The sequence below is a fragment of the Tamandua tetradactyla genome, chromosome 7 (genome assembly GCF_023851605.1).
Source record: "Tamandua tetradactyla isolate mTamTet1 chromosome 7, mTamTet1.pri, whole genome shotgun sequence".
NCBI classification, from domain to species: Eukaryota; Metazoa; Chordata; class Mammalia; order Pilosa; family Myrmecophagidae; genus Tamandua; species Tamandua tetradactyla.
The window spans coordinates 138,104,981-138,132,468 of record NC_135333.1 but is presented as its reverse complement, the minus strand read 5'-3'; the positions used below and the strand labels follow the sequence as shown (position 1 = coordinate 138,132,468).

Here is a 27,488-nt window from a genome sequence, read left to right as displayed (position 1 = left end):
AGTAAGCAATCATATGTGGACTTGGCTTTCCCTTTCATTGTTTAAATTATCTCCATCTAGACCTATATCCAACTAGGCTTCCAGTGTCACTCAGTTGCTAAAAAAAAGTTGAGAATTCGAAAGCTGAGAACTACTAATTTGAATGACCAGGCTGATAAAAGTTTAAGAGGCTGTGGAACAAAATTTCATTTCACTTTGATAAAAGATATAACCCTAACTCATTTTAGGTTCACTTTGAAAATTGAGGCGGTGGTAGGTATGAAATTAAGAAATAAAACCTCTATCATAAAGTTTCAATAAGTGTGAGAAATATAAATATGGTAAAAGTTTAAACAGGTATACAACCAAATTTTTATTGAGGTTTTATTGCAATCTATTTTCAGCAATAAGGGGAAAGTAAGCATAACAATTCTGATTAGATTTTATTTAACAAAACAGTTTTCAATGAATGCTTAAGGTTAGTGTATAGTCAGCTTAGCTTCCAGTATCAACTTGAGTATTTCATCATGGAACTTGATGCCAGAATGACAACACTAAGGCATTGTAAGATTCTAAACCATCTAACATTAAACTGCATTTTACATTTTATAATTTTTACGGTGGTAAGGAATACTAACATTCTACAAGTTAGAATTTTAAAAATGTATTGCTTAGCCCTTATTAACTAAATTCAATTATTAGCTTATTCCTTAAGTACTCCTTGATTGTACTTCAAAAACTCATTTTTCCAAAGATAAAAAATTAGTCCTTGCATGACAAAAATTAAGCTTAAAAGCATAGTTACACTTGTCCTTAAAAGCATGTTTACATTACATATGACATAACTGCTCATGCCTGAAGACAAATTTTATATGGCAAAAAGAGATATATGCAAAAAGCTAGAGGGCAATCCTCCCATCCCCTCCAAAAAGCCACACTTGGCCTCAGTGTAAAAGTTTTATTTTATTGCCATGCTACAAATGTACGAAGTTGGCACTGACGGAGAAACAGAAAACAAAGAGTGGGGAGGGTAAAGGGTAAACGATGTTGTTACACATACAACAAGATTCTAATTAACAGTGGTGAGTTTTGCCAATATTAAAAATGCAAACCAAAATTTAAAATGCTGATAAGAAACAGCATTAAAAATACAATTTATGCATAGTACAGAATCACTTATGTCTTTTATTAGAAAATATGGAATGTTCATAAAAGAAATTAACCATAGGGGGTAAAATTCATATCTCATATACAATTTGGCAATGGTAGTCCCACTGTTAGACAATTTTTTTATAAAAGAAAAAATTAAAAATCTAATAAGCTACCTCCATACAAAGTTGCTATATTATGCCTTTACGTAGGAAAAAACCTTAACATTTATAATGCAAATTAGGACATACAATAATCTTACAATACTATACAATGTAATGAAAATAAAATATAACACAAAATTTGTCCTTTATAAAATGTGTATTTTGCATTTACTAATGCAAATGTGGCACACTGGTGACTACTGTACTATTAATACCAGTCCATTTCCATGCTATAGTTGTCCAATTTCATAGAATTGCAATTCTAATGATACTACAAAAGAATTGTGTTATACCCCCAAACAATGAGGAAGTAGGGATGAGTAATAGGGATGTAAAGAATAGGAAAGATAGATAGGGTGCTGGTTTGGGTAGAGTATATTGTGTTATGTCATAAAATACTTGTTAATTTTCAAGCCAAAATTTTTTTCTAAACATTCTCTAATTTTGTACCAATGCCTTTATTCAAATTTGGCAAACACCAAGGAAAAGCTAATGAGTACCATATACCTCACATATCAGAAATATGAATGAGATGTCAATACGTCAATTACTTCTGCATAATATCTTGGATGGTATGTCTAGCCCAAGGATATGTATGTGTATACACACACACACACACACACACACACACACACACACACACACACATATCCACACTTACATACATACACACATATACACACACATTGCACATTGCACAAAACACTAGGACAATATGGGTCAGGATGGATAGCACAGGGGGAAGCGGGAAGTATATTTCAGCTTGTCAAAACCTTTACCTTGAGGCAAAAATATGGTGGCACAACGTTGGGAAATTATGAAAACATAAGGCCCCTGTCCCATTTTTAATAGAACATTACTGAGGTACATCTTTATATGCCGTGCCACAGATGGTCTATTTGGGTGTATGTGTGTGTGTACACAAACATTAGCTTGACTTACTCTTATAACATTAATATCTATAAAAACAAAGATTGCTTGGCAAATTTCCATAAGTCCCAAATGTGGTGATCTATTCTGGATATACTGGGAAGTGAAAAGCTTTTTTTTTTCTTTTTCTTGTTGAATCTTCAAGATTAAAGTGCATATCTCATCACTTCACAGCAGCAGTAAATAAAAGGAACTATTTGCCACTCTTCCTGGAGGGAGGGAAGGCACTATATTTTTATTTTTAAAGGAAGATGAAACTGGGAAATAAAATACACTGAGAAAAAACACACATACTACCTGTATCAGCTTCCAACCTTGGTCTAGGATGAAGGCTGTTATGATCTACATGGATAAAACAGGACTCTCTTTAAGGGAAACTGCATGAACAATGATTATATTTCCAAAACCAAAAGGTGGGATCACACGGTTTGTCAAAAGAATAGAATATATAAAACTAGGTCTATCTCAGGAAATCTGAGACATATGGCCACAGTTATATGCCAATAAAATATCTCACTCTAAAATGCACCTAGTAACAGATACATTCTTTCAGACGGAGCTTAATGTCCAGTACTAGACTACCACAAAGGACAAGCAGTGTTCTAAATTATTTTATTAAATAGGAACACAGGTGATTTCTAGAAGGCATCTAAATATTAACACCAGTTGTATACATCTTCCTAAAAAATTCATACAGTACCTAAAATCAAATTCTTAGCAGACAAATTGGTCCCATTTTCATTTTTTAAAGCACATAATATTTATAAAGCATAAACTGTAATGATTATATTGGAGCTATCTAAAAATATAAAAACTAACTTGAAATTGGAGGAAAAATGATAAGGAGGTAAAGAAAAGAAAGTATCCAACCCCCGTAATGAATAAATAAGTCAGCCCTTTCATTTAGAGGTTAGTGTCCTGTGTTGACTGCTTGTTCTCAGAAAAAAACACGTGCACTCTTTCCATCATAATTCTTATTCCACATCACAAAAGCCATCACATAAATTTGGCACAATTAGCAATCTACTCAGAAGAAAGTATAACTGGAAAAAATATATTAAAATTGCAAACTGTAATAGGGAAACTGCACATGTATACCATTGTTCTCCTTTTTGGAGAACAGCAAACACTTTAGTAAGCACCAAGTTCACAGGGAAAAAAAAGAGAGAGAGAAAAAAAAGAGAATTCTGCTATGCACATAAACCAATGGCACTAAAAACAACAGACACCTTTAATAATTTATTTTCTTTATAATGGTCCCAACTCTATTGTTCTGTTAATCCATTCAATGTCCTATCATTAGGTTATTTATTTTATAGGTTGGCTGCTATTTGACTGAAACTTTTTCTTGCTAAATTAAGTTATATCTGGTATATCCAGAACATAATCTAAAAGTTCCTCATATTTAGAAGAAACAAAATATTTTGTAAGGTGATTTTTCTCTCCACTCTACCTTCTCTTGTATTCTCTAGTGTTTGGAAAACTAGGGCATTCTTGATGTTCCTAGAATTTGACATGAGGACTCTCATCATTTCATAAAAACTTCAGTTCATTTTAAACCTTAAATTATGATACAATTTCATTGCTACAAGACTTACATTGTACCTATGTTTGTAACAATATGCACATTCTGTTGAAGTCAAGGGATAATCAAAGATCCAGCTATGAATGAAAGGACAGCAGAGCTGAGGAACACTACAGTGGGCAGAGTACAACTGCAGCCATATAACTGAGTGAATCACTGCTAAAGTGCTGGGTAGAGTGCCCACAGAGAAAACATAGTACCTTTAGGAACTCTGTACGTTAAAAATATCCTTCTTTTTTTTCCCAGCTGCTAAAAGATCACCTATGGACACAAGTGAAATTTAAAATTGAGAGAATGTTTTTTTATCAACTTGAAAAGTAAACAGCATATAAATAAATACTGGACAAGGGCAACCCTGTTATAGAATAACAGTAAGTTCCAAATGAACCTTCAAAACCATACTTTGACAAAAACGCAAACCAAACAATGAACATATCACCCATCTTAAAACTATATACAAACTTTTAAGCAACTTAAAATCCAAAAAGACATTAACCAACAAAACAAGACATCCCAAACACCAAAGGAAAAAACCTGAAGATAAATGGGAATCTAATAGCACAAATGCCTCCAGAAAACTATGGTAATGTTAATAATATACAGGAAAAATTTCTCAATAACTCATGGTTCAGATTTTCAAAAGTTTTTGGGTAAAGTATGACCTGAGACTGATTCTTGAGCCTATTAAGATTCTGAATAAGATACTGGACATGCCCTTCAAATGACATGATGAGATGAGTAAACAGAAAATCTTATCTCTTTCTTGCCTTTTCAACACACACCAACAGCAAACCATATTCATGAACACAGTACTCTTTCTAGTAACGCTGAAGGCAAAGGAGCTGTCTGGTATATAAGGAGGTGTGGTACTTATATTTCCTGTACATATGTTTTGGCTCAAGTGAAAAAGCCATTAATTTATGAAATAAAGGATTCCTCATGTTGCATGCTGGAGGCCACATACCATGAATAGTGAATCTACAAATATTACTTTCAGAGCCTAGAGTTACCTGTTAGCAACACACATTATCAAGAGGCTTTATAAAATGTTCTAAACACCAACCACAACTTAGAATGATATGCATAAGTCCAGAATATTGATAACCAACCAGCATGTCACTCACTTCAACTCTCATTTTAAATAGGCACTGTGAAAATGGGAATGCTGCTGTACAATGAGCAATATTTAATGAAATTAGTGTTCTTTAATGAGTACCTGCTCTACATTAATTCCCTTTAGTTAAAGAAGCACATGAAATAATCAGAAAAAAGTTAGTCTATAAAAGGAGTTAGTGTTTAGAAATGAAAATGAAGCACTTGCATCTTCATTTTAAAAAAATTCACAAAGGTGCAAACAATGTAATGCTTTCCAGGCTCACATGGGCAGATCAGTACTATTATGTCTAGTTTTCCTAGATGTACCATCATCTCGTGGCAGTGCTTTCTGCAAATTTGACATAGCAGCAGTTCTTTCAATGTCTATCACAGCATACAGCTCTGTGCGCCTAGTAGGAGTTTGTGGAAGGGGAGTAGTAGGCGTTTTTGGAGTCTGAGGGTTGTCGGAGTCACTGCCACCTTCCAAGTCAACCTGTATGTAATTGAGCTGCCTGTGTTCTAAACTTGGGCGTCTGATATCAAAGTTAAAGACTGTTGGTGTACAGTCCCGACGTCTTGAATATTCTATTTTGTGAGCACTTGCTGGCACTGTTACATTCTCTGTATTTACATAGTTATGCATTGGATCTAGGTTATTATGGTAGCCATTTAGAGATGGGGTCTTTGGTCCTAAATTGTCATCTTCATCCCTACTTAGCTTGCGGGCTTCCCAAACAGGAGGCAAAGATGGTAAATTTTCATAGTTTAATAACGCAGTTCTCCTCTGAGCTGAGTTGTTGATATTCTGGGTATCTGAGGTACTTGTGGATGTCAGACGACCTCTCCTGACCCCTGAGGCACTAGGGATAGATAGCCCATTTATATTTTCATATACCAGTTTGTTAACAGAGGGTACATCTCTTCGTTCATCACTGTCATATCCAGTGTCCCATTCTGTGTTATTTGCAGAATAACTTCCACTAACTTGATCTCTTCCAAGTTGCTCCAGTTTCTCTTTTTCCATTAACTGTTTTTGAACAGGGGTTGGTCCTAAAACAAATTTGACTCCTTCTGGCTCAAGAAGAATCTGAGGGTCCCTTTCCTCAATACTACTTGGTTCTTCTTTTGGTGTATTGCTTTCAGCATTAGAAACCCTTGCCTCCACTGGGACATGCACACTTGTTCGATTTTTCCGTTCTTCTTGCACACCAGTAGTGTTGACATAGGTATGTACCTAAAAGAAAACAGGAAAGTGAATCAGTAACTGGCTTTAAAAACAAAAACAAAAACAAAAATGCCTGACCACATCAATTAATTTTATTAATTAACTTTCTCTCAAAATGTACTCCTACTTCTAGAGCTTTTGTGCCTAATTTTTATTAATAAAAAGGTAGGAGGAAGGAAATTTAGATATGTCTTCCTAACTTAAAAGAATAACCACTTTAAAATAACATGCAGCTTTATACATGGTGAAACAAGCAATATTCTGTAAAATCAGAAACAAAACAGGGACTATCATTTTCATGTTCTTCTAAATAGTCCCATCAATGCATTAAAAAATGATTCAGAAATAAGAAATAAGCATTGAAAAGGAAGAGACAAATGTATCACTTTACTTACAGATGATAAGACTATACAAATTGTCTTAATAAGAGTTCTGCAAATGCAGAGATATAAAATGCAAAACTGGGAAAAATATAATTAAAGCAAATAAAAACTACTTTGATGTCATGTTTTTCTGAATATCTTTACTTGTGCATACGCCAGCAAATATATACTATTTCCTCTGATTCTTCACTGTAAAAGTAACATACAAACAGTGATAGTTGAAACTCAAACTGAATAAAAACTTCAAGTATTATCATGGGAACACATACATACAATCAATATTACTGTTATACAGTAATACTTACTTGTTCCTCAGCCACAAGCAAAGGATGCGTAGATTCTTCACCTACTGAAGGCAGGCGTGCACTTCCCACAGATGGATGCCTACTTGAAGGATGGGATGAAGCATCTCCAAATGAGGGATATCGGGGATATCCATTAGGTAAGTTCTGAGAAGTGAACCCTGGAGCTGAGAAGTTTTTGTTTATTGGTTTAAGGAGAAAGGCAAGACATTAGGGGAGGAGAGAGAGAATAAAAGTGAATGAGTATCAAACATACACTGAGATTAAAATTTCTAGAAGACACAGTAGAAATCAGGGTGCAAATCATTTCTGGCTTTAATTTTCCATTCATATCTTAGAGCACATGCAGCATTAATGCTTTCATATTTTAAATATTAAAAATGTTTACAATGACAGCTAAGTTTTCAAAAACTGACATAGTGATTTCTGGTGTGTTAAAGAATAAATAACTATAATCAATACCTTATAAATGTCTGCTATTCAAAGTATGACAGTGGAAATGGGTACTTACTTGTAGGTGTTCGAGGTGTTCTGGGAACTTCTAATTCTGTCTGATGATTACTCCTTTCTACAACTGGCTCTTCCACCACATTTATACTATTATTTTGCATAATCTCTTGTAACATGTTAAATAATTCTTCTGCACGGGCACACTTAAAGGCAAAAATTCCTACAAATATAAACCAGGAGAGGATCACGGTTATCAAACCTTTAAAAAGCTAAAGGAGCATCTATCAAAGAACAACACTGTAAAGTTAGGATGCTGTGTACCAACAGCAAGAACGCCTTTCAAATAAATGTCTGATAAACTAATGATCTCCTTATTTCAAATGTAAAGCTCAAAAAAGGCTTGCACACCTACTCTGCTTTTTAACAGAAGAGGGAGCTCAATTCAGCATTATCAAGCCTTAATGCTGTTCTTTAACTGGTGTCTTGTTTAATTATTACAATAATTTGTAAGTAGGTATTACCATTCTCCTTTTATGGAGAAAAAATATGAAGCTCAACAGAGACCACACAACTCACCCAATGCCATTCAGGTAGTAGGCAGCAAAAGATCAAACTAGGCCAGTTTGACTCCAAAGTTTAGATTCTTTTCCCAACAAGTTATAATATAAAGACATATAGTAAATTTGCCAGGACTAATCAGTTACTGAAAGTCTTCAAATTAACAGGAGTCAAAATTACTGATGTAGAAACTGTGCTTAATAAATGTTTAATAAACGAATAAATATTTACTATATATCTTTTTTACAATATTTCAAATGTGAATATAAATGTCTGAAGAAAAAACATAAAGGCTCTACCTACCTTGTCCAGTTTGGCACCTTCGACCACTTTCAAAAGAAAAGAGATTTGAATCATAGCCATAACGTCGCAGGCAGAGGTAGTGCCATTTTACTGAGTCACGTTTGCGGGTGTATAAAATCAGTTCTGTGTCTGTAAGTTCCATTATGCCAGAACCTAACTCATTCCCATCATCATCCACATTAATAACCTAAAAAAGAAAGCTTACTTAGTGTTAACAAAATTCTCCCATGTAACAGCCATACAAGTATTTTACCAATTTTTCAGGAAAATGCATTGTTGTTGATTGGTTTAGTTATTGCTCTTTTGTTAGTTCTTTCATCAACCAATGTGTATGTAGATCATGGACTATGCAGCAGTGTAAAAATGGTTCATATCTCCAAGAAATTTACATTTTCACTGGGGAGAAGATAAACACAGAAAATCAACAGCATAAAACTGTATATCATTAACAGAAAAATGAGTGTAACAGAAACTGCAGAAGGCAGGAATTTTAGCTGGGCCTCAGGTATAGATAAATTTAGAAAGGAAATCAAATAGGAGGGGAAATCTGGTGGGTAAGGAGTTGTAGAATACATCAAGAGATGCAATGCTAAAGCAGAAACAAAGAAGGTATGTCTCAAAGAAACCAAAACAAGATTGATACAGAATTTATATACAGAATAAACATTTTCTGAATACTGAGTTTCAGAAAAAGTCCTAAGACTAAGAATAAATAACACTTACAAAGAACTTACTCTATGCCTAGATCTAAGTCAAGGGCTTTGAGTGTATTTTTTCACATTAATCCTCCCCCCAATCCTAGACTGCAGGTAAAACTATTTTCTCCACCGTACAAAAGTGGAACTAAGGTTTAGTGATATGGTAACCTGCCCAAGGTCACAAAGCTATGACATAACAGAGCTGTAACTTACACCTAGGTTTGTCTGATCCAGAGGTTATAAATTATAGCAAACTGAAGATAAATTACAAGAGAGACAAAGTAGCTGTAGATGAATAAGGCAAAAAGTATTTAGCCTACAGATAACAGAACACTACAAAAGTTTTAGCAAACAGGTTAATGAATGATGAAAGATGAAGATTAATTTGATGGTAACTGCAGGATGGATTACATTGCTGGAGGTAAAGTCCTATGAAGAGAGTATACAGGATTTAGACTGGGAGGTAGTGAAAAAGCTGAAAAAGGCACCCATAATATTGTGTTTTAAAGGAAATATTACCAGAACTGTGTTGCTAAATTGGATACAGAAGTCCAAGAAAAAAGACAGAGAGAATTCCAAACAGTTAGTAAGAAAATGCTGTCATCAAAAGGGAAAGTGTAAAAAAAGGAGTCTAGAGATAAAATTAAATCAAGATATATGAAGTGAAGTAAACATCCAAGCAGTCAGTAAGAGATGTAAATCAACCAGTTTTACTGACCTTAAACTTGTTCCGATGGTTATCTGGGACAGTGTCTTTATCTGGACAGCTACAACAGCTACCCATGGCTTCTTCAGAAGACCATGTGAGCTCTATATGAAAAAATTAGATATAGAATTTTAAAAATCATAAAACAAGAAAAGACTTCAGAAATCATTTAACACAAGCTCTGCAATATTTTGATCAGGAAAATAAAGCCCAATGAGGTATAGGGCTGCTGCCAGATTTCACCTATCTAGCTAGTGAATTTTGCTTAGTGACAAGAAAAATTTTTTGTAGAAGTAGACTTCACACAAGTCCCAATTTTCTAATTGGTTTTCAGTCTAATTTGCAAAGGTCTGCCTGCTCAAGAAATACCTTAAAAACACACCAATTTAAAGCCTCATATACAAATAGTATTTAAATAAAGTCAACCACGGAATTAATCCTTTATGACTTATCAGGATTTCACATTTCTCTTAAAAAAAACTGCCAAAATTGGGGTGCTGGACTGGATTTGGCAGGTATTTTGATTCTTATTACACATGGTAGTATCCTTTATGTATGCCACATGACAGGGTTCATTGGTAGATGAGACCCAAAACAAATCCGGAATAGTTCTTTAGTAAGAAAGACTTCTAAAAATTCAGGCAGTAACCTAACACACAGAATATTGGCAAAACTGATATAGCATGTCTGTCCAATCTTTCTTTCCCAAAGAAAGGTCAGAGGTTATAGTTGATATTAAGTTCAAGAACACTCAAAATGAATGATCAAAGGAAAAATTCAAAACATTACTTACAAATAAGAGGAAGAAGCAGAATGAACAGGACATTTTAAAGAAGGGGATGGGAAGGAAGCATAAGAAACTTCAAAAACATAAATCAGATTGAAACTTTCTTAAAATCCTCCAGAGGCTCTTTACCACCTTCAGGGTAAAAACCAAAAGTTGTCAGCATGACATATAAGGTCCTTCACAATCTGGTCCCTATCTACAGCTTCTGTCTACGCTCTCCTTCCTCTAGGCTTCAAGCCCTATCCTTAGGTCCAGTCATATAAAACAACCTGCAGTTTTCTCAGACCATCTGAACATGTGGGGCATTAAAAGGAGAAGAGAGAACATTCAGAGAAAAAAATGGCTGAAAACTTGCCAAATTTAATGAAAGACATAGATATAGACATCCAAGAGCCTCAACAAACTCTAAATAACATAAACCCAAAAAGATTCATTCAATAGTTTGAAATCCAAAGATAAAGAGAGAATTCTGAAAGTCACAGGGAAAAAGTATAGTATCATGTACAAGGGAGCCTCAATAAAATTAAGGGCTTGCTTTTCATCAGAAACCATGGAGGCAAGAAGACTGCAGGATGACAAACTCAAATGCAGAAAGCAAAAATATGCCAACCAAGAGAATGATAGGGGGAGGAGGCCTGGGGGCACAAAGGAATTTGGAAGGAAAGATAAACAATAAAGACTGAGATGGTATAATCTAGGAATGCCTAGAGTATATAATGATAGTGACTAAATGTACAAATTTAAAAATGTTTTGCATGAGGAAGAACAAAGGAATGTCAATAATGCAGGATGTTGAAAATAGATGGTAATTAATGTTTAAAACTTTAACTTAACTGTGCGACTAAAGCAAAAAATGTTTATTTGGTATAAAATTTATATTTTGACTAGAGCATTTCCTAATATAACTTATGTGGACAGCTTAATTGAACAAGATAAGTACATGGAACCTTGAGTAGGGCATGAGATTTTTTGTACGTTTGTCCAGAGTGATGCCTCGATAAATCCCAGAGTGATTTGAACAGGGAATAAAAAAGTATTTTCAAAGTCCCTTGGGGGAACGGTAAGAAAGGGGAAAATTCAACTTCCCCAAGTAGAGAATTCTCCGTGGGTGTGGACCTTCCTGGCAACATGGGACAGAAATCCTAGAATGAGCTGGGATTGAGAAAACCTTCTTGACCAAGGGATTGAGAAAACCTTCTCAACCAAAAGGGGGAAGAGAGAAATGAGACAAAATAAAGTGTCAGTGACAGAGATTCCAAACAGAGTCAAGAGGTTATCCTGGAGGTTATTCTCATTCATTAAATAGATATCACCTTTTTAGTCAAGGCGTAACAGAGAGGCTAGAGGGAACTGCCTGAAAATGTAGAGCTGTGTTCCAGTAGCCATGTTTCTTGAAGATGATTGTATAACGATATAGCTTTCACAAAGTGACTGTGTCATTGTGAAGAAAACCTTGTGTTTGATACTTCTTTTATCTACCTTATGGACAGATGAGTAAAACATATGGATTAAAAATAAATAAATAATAGAGGGAACAAATGTTAAAAAAAAAATGCCAACCAAGAATTATATCAGGTAAAACTATTCTTAAAATATGAGGAGACATTAAGACATTCCCAGAAAAAAAAAGTTGATGGAGTTTGTCAGTAGACCAGCCCTAAAAAAAGATGCTAAAAGAGACTTCTACAGGTTGACATGAAAGGAAACTAGGCAATAGATCAAAATCACATGAAGAAATAAAGATCTCTGGTGAGGATAACAACATGGGTAAAGAAAAATACTAGTATTGTTGTATTTTTGGTTTGTAACTCCACTTTCTACTTCTTCAGGATCTAAAAGACAAATGTATTAAAGGTAATAATAAATTAGTGATTTTTGGACTCATATAAACATGTAATTGTGACAAGAACTACACAAAGATGGGGGAAGATAGAAGGATATAGAAACACAGTTTATGTATACTACTGAAATTAGTTAGTATTGAAGCAAATGAGATTTTTACAGATTTAGGAGATTATGTTTAAGCCTCATGGAAATTACAAAGTTAATATCAAAGAATATGTAAACTGACAGAGACAGAAATTATAGTACAGGTTGCCAGGAGTGGGGGCAGAGAGAATAGAGAGTTAATACATAATGGGTATAGGGTTCCTGTTTGGAGAGATGGAAAAGTTTTAGCTTGGAAGGTGGTAAGGACAACACAATATTGTGAATGTGATTAATCCCACTGAATGGTATGCTTGGGAGTGGTTGAGAAGGGAAAGTTCATGTTACATATATAGTCCCACAATTAAAAAAAAGCAACTGAAGAGACAATGACAATAAAATGTAATACATGATCTTGCATGGGATAAGGGAGGAAACAGGCTCAACGGGATATTATTCGAACATATGAAAAAGTTGTAAGCTTTGTATCATTGTTAAATTGCTTGAACTTGATAACTGCACTTCAGGTAGTTACATAAGTGAATATTCTTATTCTTAGGAAATGTTCATAGAAGTATGAAGTCTTCAAGGAGCATAATTTATACAACTCACACTCACGTGTTCAGAAAATGGATTGGAAGATAGGCAGACAGAATGACACGGCTAAAATGTGGTAAAATGTTAAAACTGGTGGATCTAGGTACCTGGGATTGGGGAGAAGGGGGAGGTATGTTGGAGATCTCTGCATTGCGGTTTGCATTATTTTGTAACTGTCCTATAATTTTGAAAGTATGTCAAAATAAAAAGTTAAAAAAAAAAAAAGAAGACACTACTGTTCAGAGATAGTATGAAGAACGGTCTGCAGTTGAAATTTTAGGAAATACTAATATGTTTCAGTGTGGGACTAAAGAGAGGCCAGTTAAAGAATTAAAAACAAAAGATAAGAATTAGAAATAGAAGGGAACATTACAAACTAAGGAAAGCTTCAAAAAGGAGAGTACCCTCTACGGTATAGAATAGACAGAAGTCAAAGGTCAATCAGCAATTGGAAGACGAAGAAGTAGCTCCCAGAGAAAACAAAAAGCTCTTTCAGGAAGCAAGTTGAAAAAGCAAAGAGTAGAACATTAGGGTATGGACTGATAAGTGTTCAAAACAGAATATACTGCCTGAGTTATTATTTTAAGGTGACAGATTTACACAGGCTTGCAATCAGTGGGTTAGGAGAGGTTAAAATAGAAAAACAAAGATTAAGAGAGGGCTAAGTAACTGATGGATTCAGACAGAGAGGGAGATTAGAGAAAAGGAGTACCAGGGCCCAGACAGAGAGGTCTGCCAAGAGGAGAACCCTGTCCTCTGAGGAGAGAGGGAAGAAAATAAGGATGGATGGAACACAGCAGAGAAGGTGAAACAGATAATATTTACGGTTCTTAAATTCCTTTGGAAAATATAAGACAAAGTCTGCAAAATCAGGGACTTGAGGAGAATAAGACTATTCACAGAGGAGGTACCTGAGAAAGGTAACAGGATTGTTAGGTAGGCAATGCGGAGAACTTGGCAGAGGCTAGAGAGTAAGATTATGCTATTCTTCAGACTGTGCTCAGCAGTCCAGAAGGTAAACAGTTAGACCCAGGATCAGAGGGTAGGAGGGTAAGGAAATTCAAGGATGTTGGCAATACATGGATTTGAAGGATGGGCCATAAAGTCTGGTCAGAAAATAAGTAAAGAAAGAAGAGGGCTGACAGAAAAGGAGAAAAATGGAGGCAAAAAGGAACAGGAGATCTCAATAAAGTTAAAGACTGGACTTATTATGAGTGAGGAACTGAAATTGTTGGAATGACAGCTGTGGTCAACCTTCTAACTCATGGGAGACTTCTCTAAAAATGTGGAGTTTTTTTTTTTCCCACACCTCTATCTCTATCTCCTAAACCACAAACTCCTAAGCAGAGGGAAAGGCTACATACCAGATATTTGCATTTCTGACCATTATATTAATATTTGGAGACCACAATTAAATAATATATAGTAATGTTGTAAATACTTGATGAAAAATCCATGTGATCACATCAGCATACACTCCTTCAAGTTAATAACTCAGCAAAAACACAAACAGTTGTCTTATACTCCTTCACAGAAGTAAAATATGAAAAGTACCTAGAGTACATACAAGGACAAAAAGGTAGCTTCTGTTTGGGAAGATCAATAGTGCAAAAAGTTTGCTGAATATTTCAAATTAAAAACACTGTCTTAGTTTCATTGAAGCCATTTGTTCTTATTCTTGCAAGGCAGGAGTGGCAAATCAGTAGGCAAATGGTGGCACTCAAGACAATATTATTAAACTCCCTATTTAAAAAATATAATTTGTGGACTTGGTGATTAAATATCAAACTTACCTAGATCTGGCCATTAATATTCTTAGCCTCTGCTGCAGCATCAGGAGTTTAATCATACTTCAAAATACCATGTTTTCTTTACTTGCTGATTTAACCTAGAAATAGGAGGGAAAAATATCCAGAATTACTCATTTATTTTAAAATTATAGTTTTCCTTATGAGACTTCTGGCAGCACTGTTAGCTCAGTTAATCTATTTAAACAAATGCAAAAATCCAAAAAACTGATAAAAAATTACATAATATACAATTTAATTAACATGATATACACATGTTACTATTGATACTGTCTTTTCAAAAATAAAAAATGCAATAGTAAAAAAAGTTATCTGATGTTTGAATATCAGGAGTTCTAGAAGCACTGATTATGGCTTCTCACTACAAATGTGACACTGGACAACTCATTTCTCTATACTTATCTCCTCAGCCGTAAAATAGGGGGTTAGATTAAACTACCTCCAAGATTCCTTTTGAGCTCTCAAACCCCATTTTAGTTGGTGGCAGGCTAATTTCTTGCCCCCAGTCACTTTTCCTAAACCTCACCATCACTTCTCTCTAAGAGTTGAATCTCTTTAGAATCTACCCTTTATATCTTCCTATTCCCCAAGACCATCAAGAACCAAATTCAGAGCAGTCGGTCGATCAGAACAAGCATGTCACAGAGTCACAGGACAGCAATAAATTGTAACAAAAGATTACAGCCTGGAGTTACAAGAGATTTCAATCCCTAATCTTGGAAAGTTTCTGGCCAACTTATTCACTCTGTACAACACAGAAAAAAACAATTCACTAAAATAGAGGCAATAACATTTACTGAATATTTATACTATATCATGCATTATGTTAAAAGTTTTGCAAATAGTTTCATTTGAATCTATTTATTCAATAAAATTAACAAATATCATTGATATTTTAAAAATAAACATTTCTAAAACCATGTACCCACACACAATCAACTCTGGACTTCATATAGTGTATATATAAAATCATCTGACCAGTCAGGTGCTTGCTTATGCCTTTCATGAGTTTCTACTATGCCCTACCTTGGGTGGGCAACAACCCAATGCCTCTTCCTTAGCAACTCCCTTCTTCTCTCCAAAAGCTCAAACAGACATCATGCCTTTTCTCTGGCTTATAAAACTGTCCAGAGCTGAGCCAATTCTACCATAAACCATTTCTCTTAAATGAACATATAGCCTCTTTGTCTATTATCCAAGCGTTTTTAGCTAACTCAGGAGGATCTCTCTTCATCTCTCTCTTCATAATACCTTCCACCCTGAAATGAGTTTAATCACAATAAATAAGATTAAATGACAGTGATCTATCTTTTACTGTATATCAAAAACAGTCATAAATTTTGTAATGATGTATTAGAACCAGAATTTTAACCTATACAGCTTTAGAAAATATTAAAAAGCTCCTATTAGAATCCCTGAAAAAATTTTTTTTCTCTCCCATTTTCCGCCTCTTTTTGAGGATCAATATGTATTCAATTTTAGTTTTTCACTATTTTGATTATTCACACTGCCAAAGTATTCTGAAGTTTTTGCTTGCTTTTTACTATTTATCGGTGCAAATATCCAGCATGTCAATTACATTAGGGCTTAAAAGTCTTTTTGTGCTTCATTTAAAAGGACACCTTCTATAAAAGAACACATTCTGAGTTCTAACAACTCATATACCAAAGCACTTTGGAATGACATAACCCATTATGGATTGCAGGTGTCCTGCCTGTGACATTGGAACATGGATGCTTCAGAAACTCTCCATGACTTTCCTAACCCCCTTCAGTTTCTTCCCACAATTGGAAGGCTAAGAACTGAAAAATGATTGGGAGGGAGTGAGATGAAACAGCTTATTATTATGGTGGTTATTAATATAATGGGAATGCTTTTATATGAAATAGGTAGGTATATAACAGTATCAATTATGATTCTATATGCAAAAAGAATATGACTTTACCATGAAAATTAGCCAAAAGTATGCAAAATATTTTCTATCACCCTCTTTTTATACAGCAAACTCATTTTAAAGTCCTTACTGTGTCCCAAGCATAGACTTCGTTGGAATGTTCTCAATTAACCCATACAATACCCAATGAGGTAAATACCACCATTAATTTTGCTTCAAATGTGGGAACTCAGACTTAAAGACGTTAGGTAGCTTTCCCAACGTCAATAGCTGATAGGCGACAGGGACAGAATTAAATTCAGATCTATCTCCAAAACCCAAGCACTTATACACGTACAAAACTTAAAATAGTGGTTAGCATACAGTAAGCAGTATGATATTAATAAATGTTTGCTACTGAAATAACAATAATTTATTACAGTGCTGTATGTCTCTGATTAGCCATTCATTCATTCAACCTTTCTGTACCTAAATTTCCTCCCAGAGTTACCATGAAAACCAAACAAATTATGGATATAAAGATATTTGATAAAGTACATAATGTTTACAAAGACAAAGCATTATTATATTACCAATACAGGTACAATCCTGTCTTTTTATATCAATCACAAAGGAGCCTTTACACTGAAAACATAGAAAACCTAGAACTTAAGCACCATCCCCATAACAAGTGCTACATTAATAAATTTAGTCAAGTTATTCTAAATTTTATTCTTGCAGAATGACAAGAGAACACTGAACTCTATTCATGAGTGTGATTATAAATCTGGTGCTTAGGAAGGTATATTTGCTCTTTCAGTTCACTAGCACTGAATGTGAATTTGGCTTATACTACAATAGTTCTGTTCAAATACAGCTGGGATTGAATATTTATAGTTAGAAGCATAGTAACATAACTAAGTTTTGGGCACAGCTAACTGCTATGTTTAATTGCATTAAAACAATCAAGAGAATAATATTAAAAAACTATATTTTGTATCAGTGATTGAGCTGGTTGTTTTAAAATCAATGATTAGACCTCTTCTTGTTTTATTTATATATATTAGCTGTCTGTCTCTTCTTAACATTGATAAAGATTTTTAATTATCTAATTTATTTTGAGGAAGAAGAGGAAATAAAATTTAAAAAGCTAAGAAGGGGAGATTTCCAGGCCATTCTGCTAGTCACCTACACCTGGAGCCATCCTGTGAAAAATAAAGATACCTATAACATGGTTTCCTCATTTGCTAAAAATTTAAAGTACATACATGCACACAAAACCACAAAGGCATGTGTCATGGTCAGGTTCATGTGCCAGCTTGGCTAGGTGGTGGTGCCTGGTTGTCTGGTCGGGCAAGCGCTGGCTTGTCTGTTGCTATGTGGACATTTCATGGAATTAAATCATGATCATGTTGGCTGCATCCACAGCTGATTGCATTTGTGATTAGCTAAGGGGCATGCCTTCTGCAATGAGTGATGCTTAATCTAATCTCCAGAAAGATTTTAAGGAGGATTCAGAAGAGATACTCACTCTTCCTGCTTCAGGCACTTAGCGTCTCCTTTGGAGTTCATCTGGACCCTTCATTAGAGCAGCCAGCATCACAGCCTGCCCTACAGATTTTGGAGTCTTAAATTCCCACGGTTGTCCAGCCAACCTCTCCTTAGAGTTTGCTGAGGACCTTCATTGAAATTGCCAGCTTGTGGCCTGCCTGACTGACCTTGGACCCTTACAGTCCCATAGTTGCCCAGCCAGCCTCTCCTGAGAGTTCGCAGAAGACCTTCATCAGAGTTGCCGGCTTGCGACCTGCCCTACAGACCTTGGACTCTACATTCCCATGGTTATGTAATACGCTTTTATAAATTTTATATCTATGGATATCTCCTGTTGATTCTGTTTCTCTAGAGAACCCTAGCTAATACAGCTTGTGAGTATTTTTAAATACCTAACCATGGATTGGTTGTATCAGCATATTCCTAACCAGATTCTTCTTCCTCTAGATTTTTTTTTTTTTTTTTTATCAGTGTGTGCCAGGAAGGGATTTATTTTCCAAACTCGGGCTTTAAACCTTCAGGTAATGCCAGGTGCAGGGTGGGTAGGCCCATTCAAACATGGTTCTAGAAGCATCTCTGTGGTTTCTGAGGATAGATTGCTAAAAAGATGAAGAAATTTACTTTTTTTTTTAGTACCAAATTATTTTCTGTGAAGGAATGGTGCAAAGGAAAGAATTTGATGGGTGTTCATACAATTATAGAAAAGATAACCCAGCATGCATGTACTGCCATGGTGAGCACAGACGTCACCCCATGGCTCTGGGAAAGACGGCATAGGCTTTTAACTCTCATCATCACTGTTTTCCCAGAGTGTGCTTGTCAAAGAATACGCTGCCAATCTGCCAAGCTGGAATCTGGGGACCCATCTTGCACACATTGGTTACATAGTCACCCAATTCTTTGATAGATTTCACCTGCTCATTTAGGCAGTGTGGCTCAGTAAAGTCATACAAGTGGGGGTCATTTCTGCCAGTGGCCAATTTTGCAGTTTCAGTAGTGACTGATCCACCCTTTTTTCCAAGTGTAATGCAAGCTCCATTGCGTTCAGCCTGCTCTTCCTGTCGCCTCATTCTGGCTTCTTGATATCCTGAAGGAAGATTCAGCCACCTCCGTGGTTTTGCAGCTTCATAAGTTTCTCAGCATGTTCCCTCTCCTCCTGTGGCAAAGTTCTTCAAAGCCACATCATAACAGTCAAAGTAGTAAGACATTGACAGGCAGACGGAAGAGGCGTAGAGCTCCAAGTTGATCTGGCGGTTGATGGCGGCTTCTGAGTCCTTGTTGTAGTTCTGGAGCCCCCAGACAGGACATGGTCGCTGTGGCAAGTGGTTGAGGACAGGAGGGTTGAAGAAAGGCGGCAGTGCGGGACTGCCCAGGGTGGCCGGCTACGGGGTGAGTGCTGGTTCCACTCAAGTGCTGTTGAAGCAGGAAACCAGGGTGACTCTCTGTGAAGACATCTGGATATTTTCTCTTAATCTTGTTATTTGGGGGTTGGGTGGGGTGCTCAAGTTCTCATAGGCTATTAAAGCTCTTAAACTTTAGTTTTGTTTATTTGTTTTCGAACCTATTTCCATATGGCAAGTAGAAATAAAATTCTTAAAATGAGAAGGGTCTGTGCGTTGACAAAAACGAACATTTACTGAACACTTATGTGTGCCAGGTGCTTTTCTATTTTCATTCTCTCTCTTTATTTTTTATTAATTAAAAAAAAAATTAACTAGCACAACATTTAGAAATCATTCCATTCTACATATGAAATCAGTAATTCTTAATATCATCACATAGATGTATGATCATCGTTTCTTAGTACATTTGCATCGATTTAGAAAAAGAAATAGCAAGACAACAGAGAAAGAAATAAAATGATAATATAGAGAAAAAAATAAAAATACAAAATACAAAAAATATATATATAAAAACAGAACAAACAAACAAAAAAACTATAGCTCAGATGCAGCTTCATTCAGTGTTTTAACACAATTACATTGTAATTAGGTAGTATTGTGCTGTCCATTTTTGAGTTTTTGTATCTAGTCCTGTTGCACATTCTGTATCCCTTCAGCTCCAATCACCCATTATCTTACCCTATTTCTAACTCCTGATGGTCTCTGTTATCAATGACATATTCCAAGTTTATTCTCTAATGTCGGTTCACATCAGTGGGACCATACAGTACTTGTCCTTTAGTTTTTGGCTAGTCTCACTCAGCATAATGTCCTCTAGGTCCATCCATGTTATTACATGCTTCATAAGTTTATTCTGTCTTAAAGCTGCATAATATTCTATCGTATGTATATACCACAGTTTGTTTAGCCACTCGTCTGTTGATGGACATTTTGGCTGTTTCCATCTCTTTGCAATTGTAAATAATGCTGCTATAAACATTGGTGTGCAAATGTCCGTTTGTGTCTTTGCCCTTAAGTCCTTTGAGTAGATACCTAGCAATGGTATTGCTGGGTCGTATGGCTATCCTATATTCAGCTTTTTGAGGAACCGCCAAACTGCCTTCCACAGTGGTTGCACCATTTGACATTCCCACCAACAGCGGATAAGTGTGCCTCTTCCTCCGCATCCTCTCCAGCACTTGTCATATTTTGTTTTGTTGATAATGGCCACCTTTAGATTTTTTGTTCTACTAATGGTAATGCTGGAGAACCACTGTGTAAACCCTCAACACCTATTTTTAGCTCTCAAAAAAATAAAATAAAATAAATTACATCACTTACAAATCATTTCAGTATCTGATACTTTATTTTCTGGAATCTATGTCTAATCTAAATTCCTCACACTGCAATTTAAACCAGATTCCTCTCATCTATGTTTTCTTTGTAAGAGACAAGATGAAACCAGGATGATCAACAAAAAGTAAGTACATGTTTTTGTATGTTTAAATAAACTGCCATCAGTTCATTTTCTTACAGATAAATCTAAAATATTTTAAAGTGGCATTTCTTTATTTCAGACATAGCTGGTTGAAGTAAGTTAACAAAAGGATACTTAGAAGATAAAAATGATTTATAAACAGCTATCAATATAAAATAATTTTTTTTTAATGAGTTCAAACATTTCTCTATTCATCCATCCATCCATCAAGGCATTCAACAAGTATTTTCTGAGCACCTACTCTCTAGTACACAGAGTTAAAATGCTAGACATAAAGATGAAAGACACATTCTCTAATTCCAACTTTACTTACTATTGAGGGAGGCAGACAAGAAAATGAATCAACCAGAGAGTCATAGATTCTAGCATCAATGCTATCAGAGCACTTCAATCAGATGAGCAGAGGAGACAGAAGTGTTAAGAAAGGTTTCCTAGGAAAGGAGATCCCTAAATTGAGTTTGAAAGACAGATGGGAATTAGCTGGGGGAAGGCAATCTAGACCAAGAAGAGTGCATGCTAGAGCAAAGAAGCCTAAAAGAAAATGGCCTACTCCAGGAGAAGCAAGTAATTCTTTATGGGTGGCATGTAGGGTGGGAAAATATTAGGAGATAAGGGGGGAGAGTTAAAGCATAAAATTTGACTTCCGGAGAAGATGGCGGCTCAGTAAGACACGCGGATCTTAGTTTCTTCTCCAGGACAGCTACTAGGGGAGTAGAAACAATACAGAACAGCGCCCAAAGCCACAACAGAGATAAAAAAGACAGCGTACCCCATCCTGGAACGGCTGCCTGGCTGAGAGAAGCCACTCGGGTGAGATCGCCGAGGCGCGCGGGCTTTACCGGGCGGGGCGGCAAGCGGCCGGAGACACTCCCTTCCCCCTTCCCGGGCCGGCTGGGAGAATTGGAGAGGCGGTCCCCTGAAACCGCGGCGGCTGGCGCCCACACCACGCGCAGCCCACCGGACCAACTGAGAGAATTGGATCGGAAATCTCCAGGCTGCGGAGAACGGTGACGGGTGGGGGAGGCCCCTTCCAAACCCGTGACTCCCCGGGAACGTGCACTCTCCCGGGCGGGCCGCTGCAGCTGGCGCCCTCCCGCCACGCTTGTCGCCCGGGCGACTAGGAAATTCGGACGGGCGCTTTCCCGGGCTGCGGCAGCCAGCAACCCTCCCCGCGTTCGGACCCCGGGCCGGCTCGAACTCTTCCAAGCCGCTTCGGCTAGCGAACCTCCCGGACGGCGAGAGTTTTCCAAAGTTAAAGGACCCACAGCACCTTTTACTGGTGGGACCCGCAGACAAACGTGTGCCACGAGCGCCACCTACTGGGCAGGATAAGAAAAACAGAACCCAGAGATTTCACAGAAAAATCTTCCAAACTTTTGGATCCAATACCCAGGGAAATCTGTCTAAATGCGCAGACGCCAACAGAAGATAACGGATCACGCTCAAATAATTGAAAATATGGCCCAGTCAAAGGAACAAACCAATAGTTCAAATGAGATACAGGAGCTGAGACAACTAATGCTGAATATATGAACAGAAATGGAAAACCTCTTCAAAAACGAAATCGATAAATTGAGGGAGGACATGAAGAAGACATGGGCTGAACATAAAGAAGAAATAGAAAAACTGAAAAAACAAATCACAGAACTTATGGAAGTGAAGGACAAAGTAGAAAAGATAGAAAAAACAATGGATACCTACAATGATAGATTCAAAGAGACAGAAGATAGAATTAGTGATTTGGAGGATGGAACATCTGAATTCCAAAAACAAACAGAAACTATCGGGAAAAGAATGGAAAAATTTGAACAGGGTATCAGGGAACTCAAGGACAATATGAACCGCACAAATATATGTGTTGTGGGTGTCCCAGAAGGAGAAGAGAAGGGAAAAGGAGGAGAAAAACTAATGGAAGAAATTATCACTGAAAATTTCCCAACTCTTATGAAAGACCTAAAATTACAGATCCAAGAAGTGCAGCGCACCCCAAAGAGATTAGACCCAAATAGGCGTTCTCCAAGACACTTACTAGTTAGAATGTCAGAGGTCAAAGAGAAAGAGAGGATCTGGAGAGCAGCAAGAGAAAAACAATCCATCACATACAAGGGAAACCCAATAAGACTATGTGTAGATTTCTCAGCAGAAACCATGGAGGCTAGAAGACAGTGGGATGATATATTTAAATTACTAAAGCATAAAATTTATACTCCTGAGGGCAGTTCACATTTTCCCCAACTATTTTAAAGACACCACTAATATGCTACTGCAGTATAATGAAAAACTTGACTTGTCGTTGCACGGTTTCTAGAGAAGCAATCTGTGAATCTTTGGAATTTCCTGTAATGAATGTCTTTTATTCTCCTTGGATCCAGGACCCACAACTGGAAGTTCATATGCTAATGACTTGACACGGAGGGGCAAGCCACACCAGAAGTTTTAGGGTGGGGTCTGGCCTCACCCTCAACCAGTTGATAGTGAGTTGGGGCTTTCAGCCAGGTTTTTATCAGCCCAGCAACCCAACCTCTGGGAGGGAAGGGGAGCTGCAGATTGAACTCAAACATGTGAACATTTATTCTATAAATCATGTCTGCTTTATGAGACCCCTATATAAACTTGTGGTACCAGAAGACATAGGAACTTCCATGATTGAGAAAATAATGTGGCTGCTGTGCTGGGAGGATGATGCACTCTGACTCCGTGTGGAAAGGCTATGGAAGTTTGCATTTCAGACACTCCCAGACCACACCCTACGTGTCTCTCTTTTTTTGGCTTATTTATATCCTTTACAAAAATAGAGCTATAATTTAAAGTATAACATCCAATGAGTTCTGAGAGTTGTTCTAGCAAATTATGGAACCCAAGGAGGGGTAGGAACTCTCAAATTTATAGCCAGTTGGTCAGAAATGGGTGGCCTGGGTCCCCAAACATGCAACTGGTTCCTTTTTAAAAAATTTTTCATTGAGAAATCTTCACACGGATACTTTCTATACATGGTGCATAATCAGTGGCTCACAATATCATTACATAACTGTATATTCATCACCATGATCATTTTTCAGAACATGTGCATCACTCCAGAAAAGATATAAAGAAAAAACTGATACATACCATACACCTTACCTCCCTGACCACTAGTGTTTCCATCTACCCAATTTATTTTACCCTGTCCCCACTATTATTTATTTATTTATTTTTATTCATATTTTTTACTCATCTGTCTATACCCTTGATGATATAAAGAGCATCAGACACAAGGTTCTCAAAATCACACAGTCACATTGTAACATTTTATCTTTATATAGTCATCTTCAAGAATTTAGGCTACTGGAACACAGCTCAACAGTTTCAAGTATTTCTCTCTAGCCACTTCAATACACCATAAACTAAAACGGGAAATCTATACAATGCTTAAGAATAATGTTCAGGATAACCTCTAGACTCTCTCTGAAATCTCTCAGCCACTGAAACTTTATTTTGTCTCATTTCTCTCTTCCTCCTTTTGGCCAAGAAGGCTTTCTCAATCTCTAGATGCCCAGTCCTGGCTTATCACAGGCTTTTTGTCCCATGTTACTAGGGAGATTTACAACCCTGAGAGTCATGTCCCACAGGAGGGAAGGCAGTGAGTTCACAGGCTGAGTTGGCTTAGAGAGAGAGGCCACATCTGAGCAACAAAACAGGTTCCCTGGGGGTGACTCTTTGGCCTAATTTTAAGTAGGCTTAACCTATCCTTTGCAGGAATAAGCTTCACAGGAGCAAATCCCAAGATTGAGGGCTCAACTTATTGATTTGGTTGTCCCCATTGCTTGTGAGAGTATTAGAAATTCTCCAAATGGGGAAGTTGAGTATTTCCTTCTTTCCTCCATCCCCCCAAGGGGACTTTGAAAATACTTCTTTATTCACTGCCCAAATCAATCTGGGGTTTTTCGGGTCATCACTCACCTGGACAAATCAACAAAATCTCATGCCCTACTCAAGATTCCATGTATTTATGGTGTATAACTACACTGACCATACACGTTAAATTAGGAAATGCACTATCCAAAAAATAAATTTTGCACCAAATAAACATCTCTTCCTTTAGTCTCACCCAGAAGTTGAGGTTTTAAAATATGGACAATATCATCTTTTACCCAGTCTTCTAGTATACCATAGTCCTAGCCAAATCAGCATCATTCATATCTCTAGTTGAAGTATGATCCCTTTTTCAAGGGATGTATGGGGTACTGATCACTTTCACAGCTTCAGAGCTCTCACTGTGAGTCTCAGGTGTCACATAAGTACCCAAAGTTTCTGGGAAAGACCATGTTATATACAAACAGCTCTGTATCTCAGAATTCAGAATTAACAGTTACACCTCATGAATATATGTGAGTGCTGTAAAAGCTTACAATCTAGGACCCTTTATAATAAGCCCCAATCTCATAACCCATGCTCTTGACTTTGGTTCACCAAATTTTAATATTATAATGTTAGTTCATATGATTGAGACATGATAATATTTGTTTTTTTCCCCTGACATTTCATTCAACATACAGCTCTTAAGGTTCATTCACCTAGTTGCATGCCTCACAACTTCATTCCTTCTTGTGGTTCAGTAGTCCACTGTATGTATACACCATAATTCCCCTTTCCATTTCTCAATCCTTGTACCCATAGGCCACCTCCATTCATTGTGGATTAGGAACACTGCCGCCATAAACACTGGTGTGCAGATGTTCATTTATGTCTCCGCACTCAGTTCCTCCAGGTATATACTGAGCAAAGGGGTTTCAGGATCATATGGCAAACCAGCCCTCAGCCTCCTGTGGAGCCACCACACTGCCCTCTCCAAGGGGCTGCACCTCTCAATTCCCTACCGACAGTGAATAGGAACATCTCTTTCTCTGCATTTTCTCCAGTACTTCTCTCTGTTCATTTTTTTAATTTTCAACTTTTTTTATTGTATAGTATAACATATATACAAAACAAAGAAAAAAAAGCAATGGTTTTCAAAGCACTCTTCAACAAGTAGTTATAGGACAGATCCCAGAGTTTGTCATGAGCTATCATATGATCCTCTCATATTTTTCCTTTTAGCTGCTCCAGAATATAGGAGGCTAGAGGGTTTAAATATTTTTTTATCATCACAATTGACTTTTTTCCTTCTTTTTTTGTGAAAAATAACATATATACAAAAAAGCTATAAATGTCAAAGCACAGCACCACAATTAGTTGTAGAACATATTTCAGAGTTTGACACGGCTTACAATTTCACAATTCTTGGCCTTTACTACTAGCTGCTGCAAAACACTGGAGACCAAAAGAGACATCAATCCAATGATCCAGCATTCACACACATTTGTCAAATCCCATCTTCTCTGTATAACTCAACCATTACCTTTGCTCTTTCCATCCCTCCCTTTAGGAGTGTTTGGGCTACAGCAATTCTAAATTTTTCATATTGGAAGGGTATGTCACTAATATGGGGTAGGGAGATGGAACTATCTGATGTTCTGGAGAGGCTGGGCTAGGTTTCAGGACATAAATGGACCAGGGATTCATCTGGAGGTTGTGGGTTTCTGAAAAGTTACTCTAGTGCATGGAACCCTTGTGGAATCTTATATATTGCTCTAAGTATTCTTTAGGATTGGCTAGAATGGTCCTGGTTGGGGGTTGGCAGGTTATGATAGGTAGCAATGTCTAACTGAGGCTTGCGTAAGAGCAACCTCCAGAGTAGCCTCTCAACTCTATTGGAACTCTCTGCTACTGATAATTTCTTAAATTAAATTTCTTTTCCCCCATTTGGTCAGGATGGAATTGTTGATCCCATGGAGTCATCTCCCATCTCTGCTCCATTTTTTAGAACAGTTTTATTCACACATCATACAAGCCAGATTAAGTATATAGACATGTCTTCACCACCATACTCTAACTAAAGACATTTCCTTTTCATTCACAAAGAATCTATACCCCTTTCCCAATCACCCTGCCTGCTGACATTTAGTTTTGGCATAATGCTTTTGTTACTTTCAGTGGAAGCGTATTACAATGTTACTGTTGACTAGATCCTAGCTTACAATGATCCTACTTTTCCCCATCTATTTTCAACACCCTGCAATACCGTCATTTACTTGTTCTCCCTCATGCGCAAACATTTTTTAATTTGTACATTTAATCACCATTATTGCACACTCTAGGCATTCCTAAATTATATCTTCTCAGTTTTAATCTCTAATTTCCTCTTCGTTTTATACGTGCCCCTAACCCTTCACCCCTACCATATTCACATTCAGTTTCATTCAGTGTACTTACATTATTGAGCTACAATCAGGTAGTATTGTGCTACCCATTTCTGAATTTTTACACTTAGTCCTCTTGCATAATCTGTATTCCTTCAGCACCAACTGCCCAATCTCTACCCTGTTTCTGTCTCCTGATAATCTGTGTTTTTAACTTCAATTTTCGAAGTTCATTCTTAATGTTAGTTTGGAAGACCATACAGAATTTGTTCTTTTGTTTCTGGCTAATTTCATTCAGCATAATGCCCTCAAGGTCCATCT

General features: G+C 36.8%; 1 protein-coding gene across 12 annotated transcripts in view; it reads right to left on the bottom strand.

Moving 5' to 3' along the window:
• Window positions 1-923: 923 nt before the first annotated feature.
• FRS2 (fibroblast growth factor receptor substrate 2) overlaps window positions 924-27,488 on the bottom strand; it is a 178,072-nt gene continuing 151,507 nt past the window's right edge. For 11 of the 12 annotated variants that reach the window (XM_077111389.1, XM_077111388.1, XM_077111398.1 and 8 more), the window contains 6 exons: window positions 14,631-14,725; window positions 9,540-9,631; window positions 8,124-8,310; window positions 7,324-7,482; window positions 6,816-6,979; window positions 924-6,136 (listed from right to left, as the gene is read on the bottom strand). In XM_077111389.1, coding sequence (XP_076967504.1) covers window positions 5,183-6,136; window positions 6,816-6,979; window positions 7,324-7,482; window positions 8,124-8,310; window positions 9,540-9,605 — 1,530 coding nt within the window. In that variant the 5' untranslated portion in view covers window positions 9,606-9,631; window positions 14,631-14,725 and the 3' untranslated portion in view covers window positions 924-5,182. Of the gene's footprint in view, window positions 6,137-6,815; window positions 6,980-7,323; window positions 7,483-8,123; window positions 8,311-9,539; window positions 9,632-14,630; window positions 14,726-15,671; window positions 19,859-27,488 lie in introns of those variants that run through there. The other variant, XM_077111400.1, reaches the window with a different exon arrangement.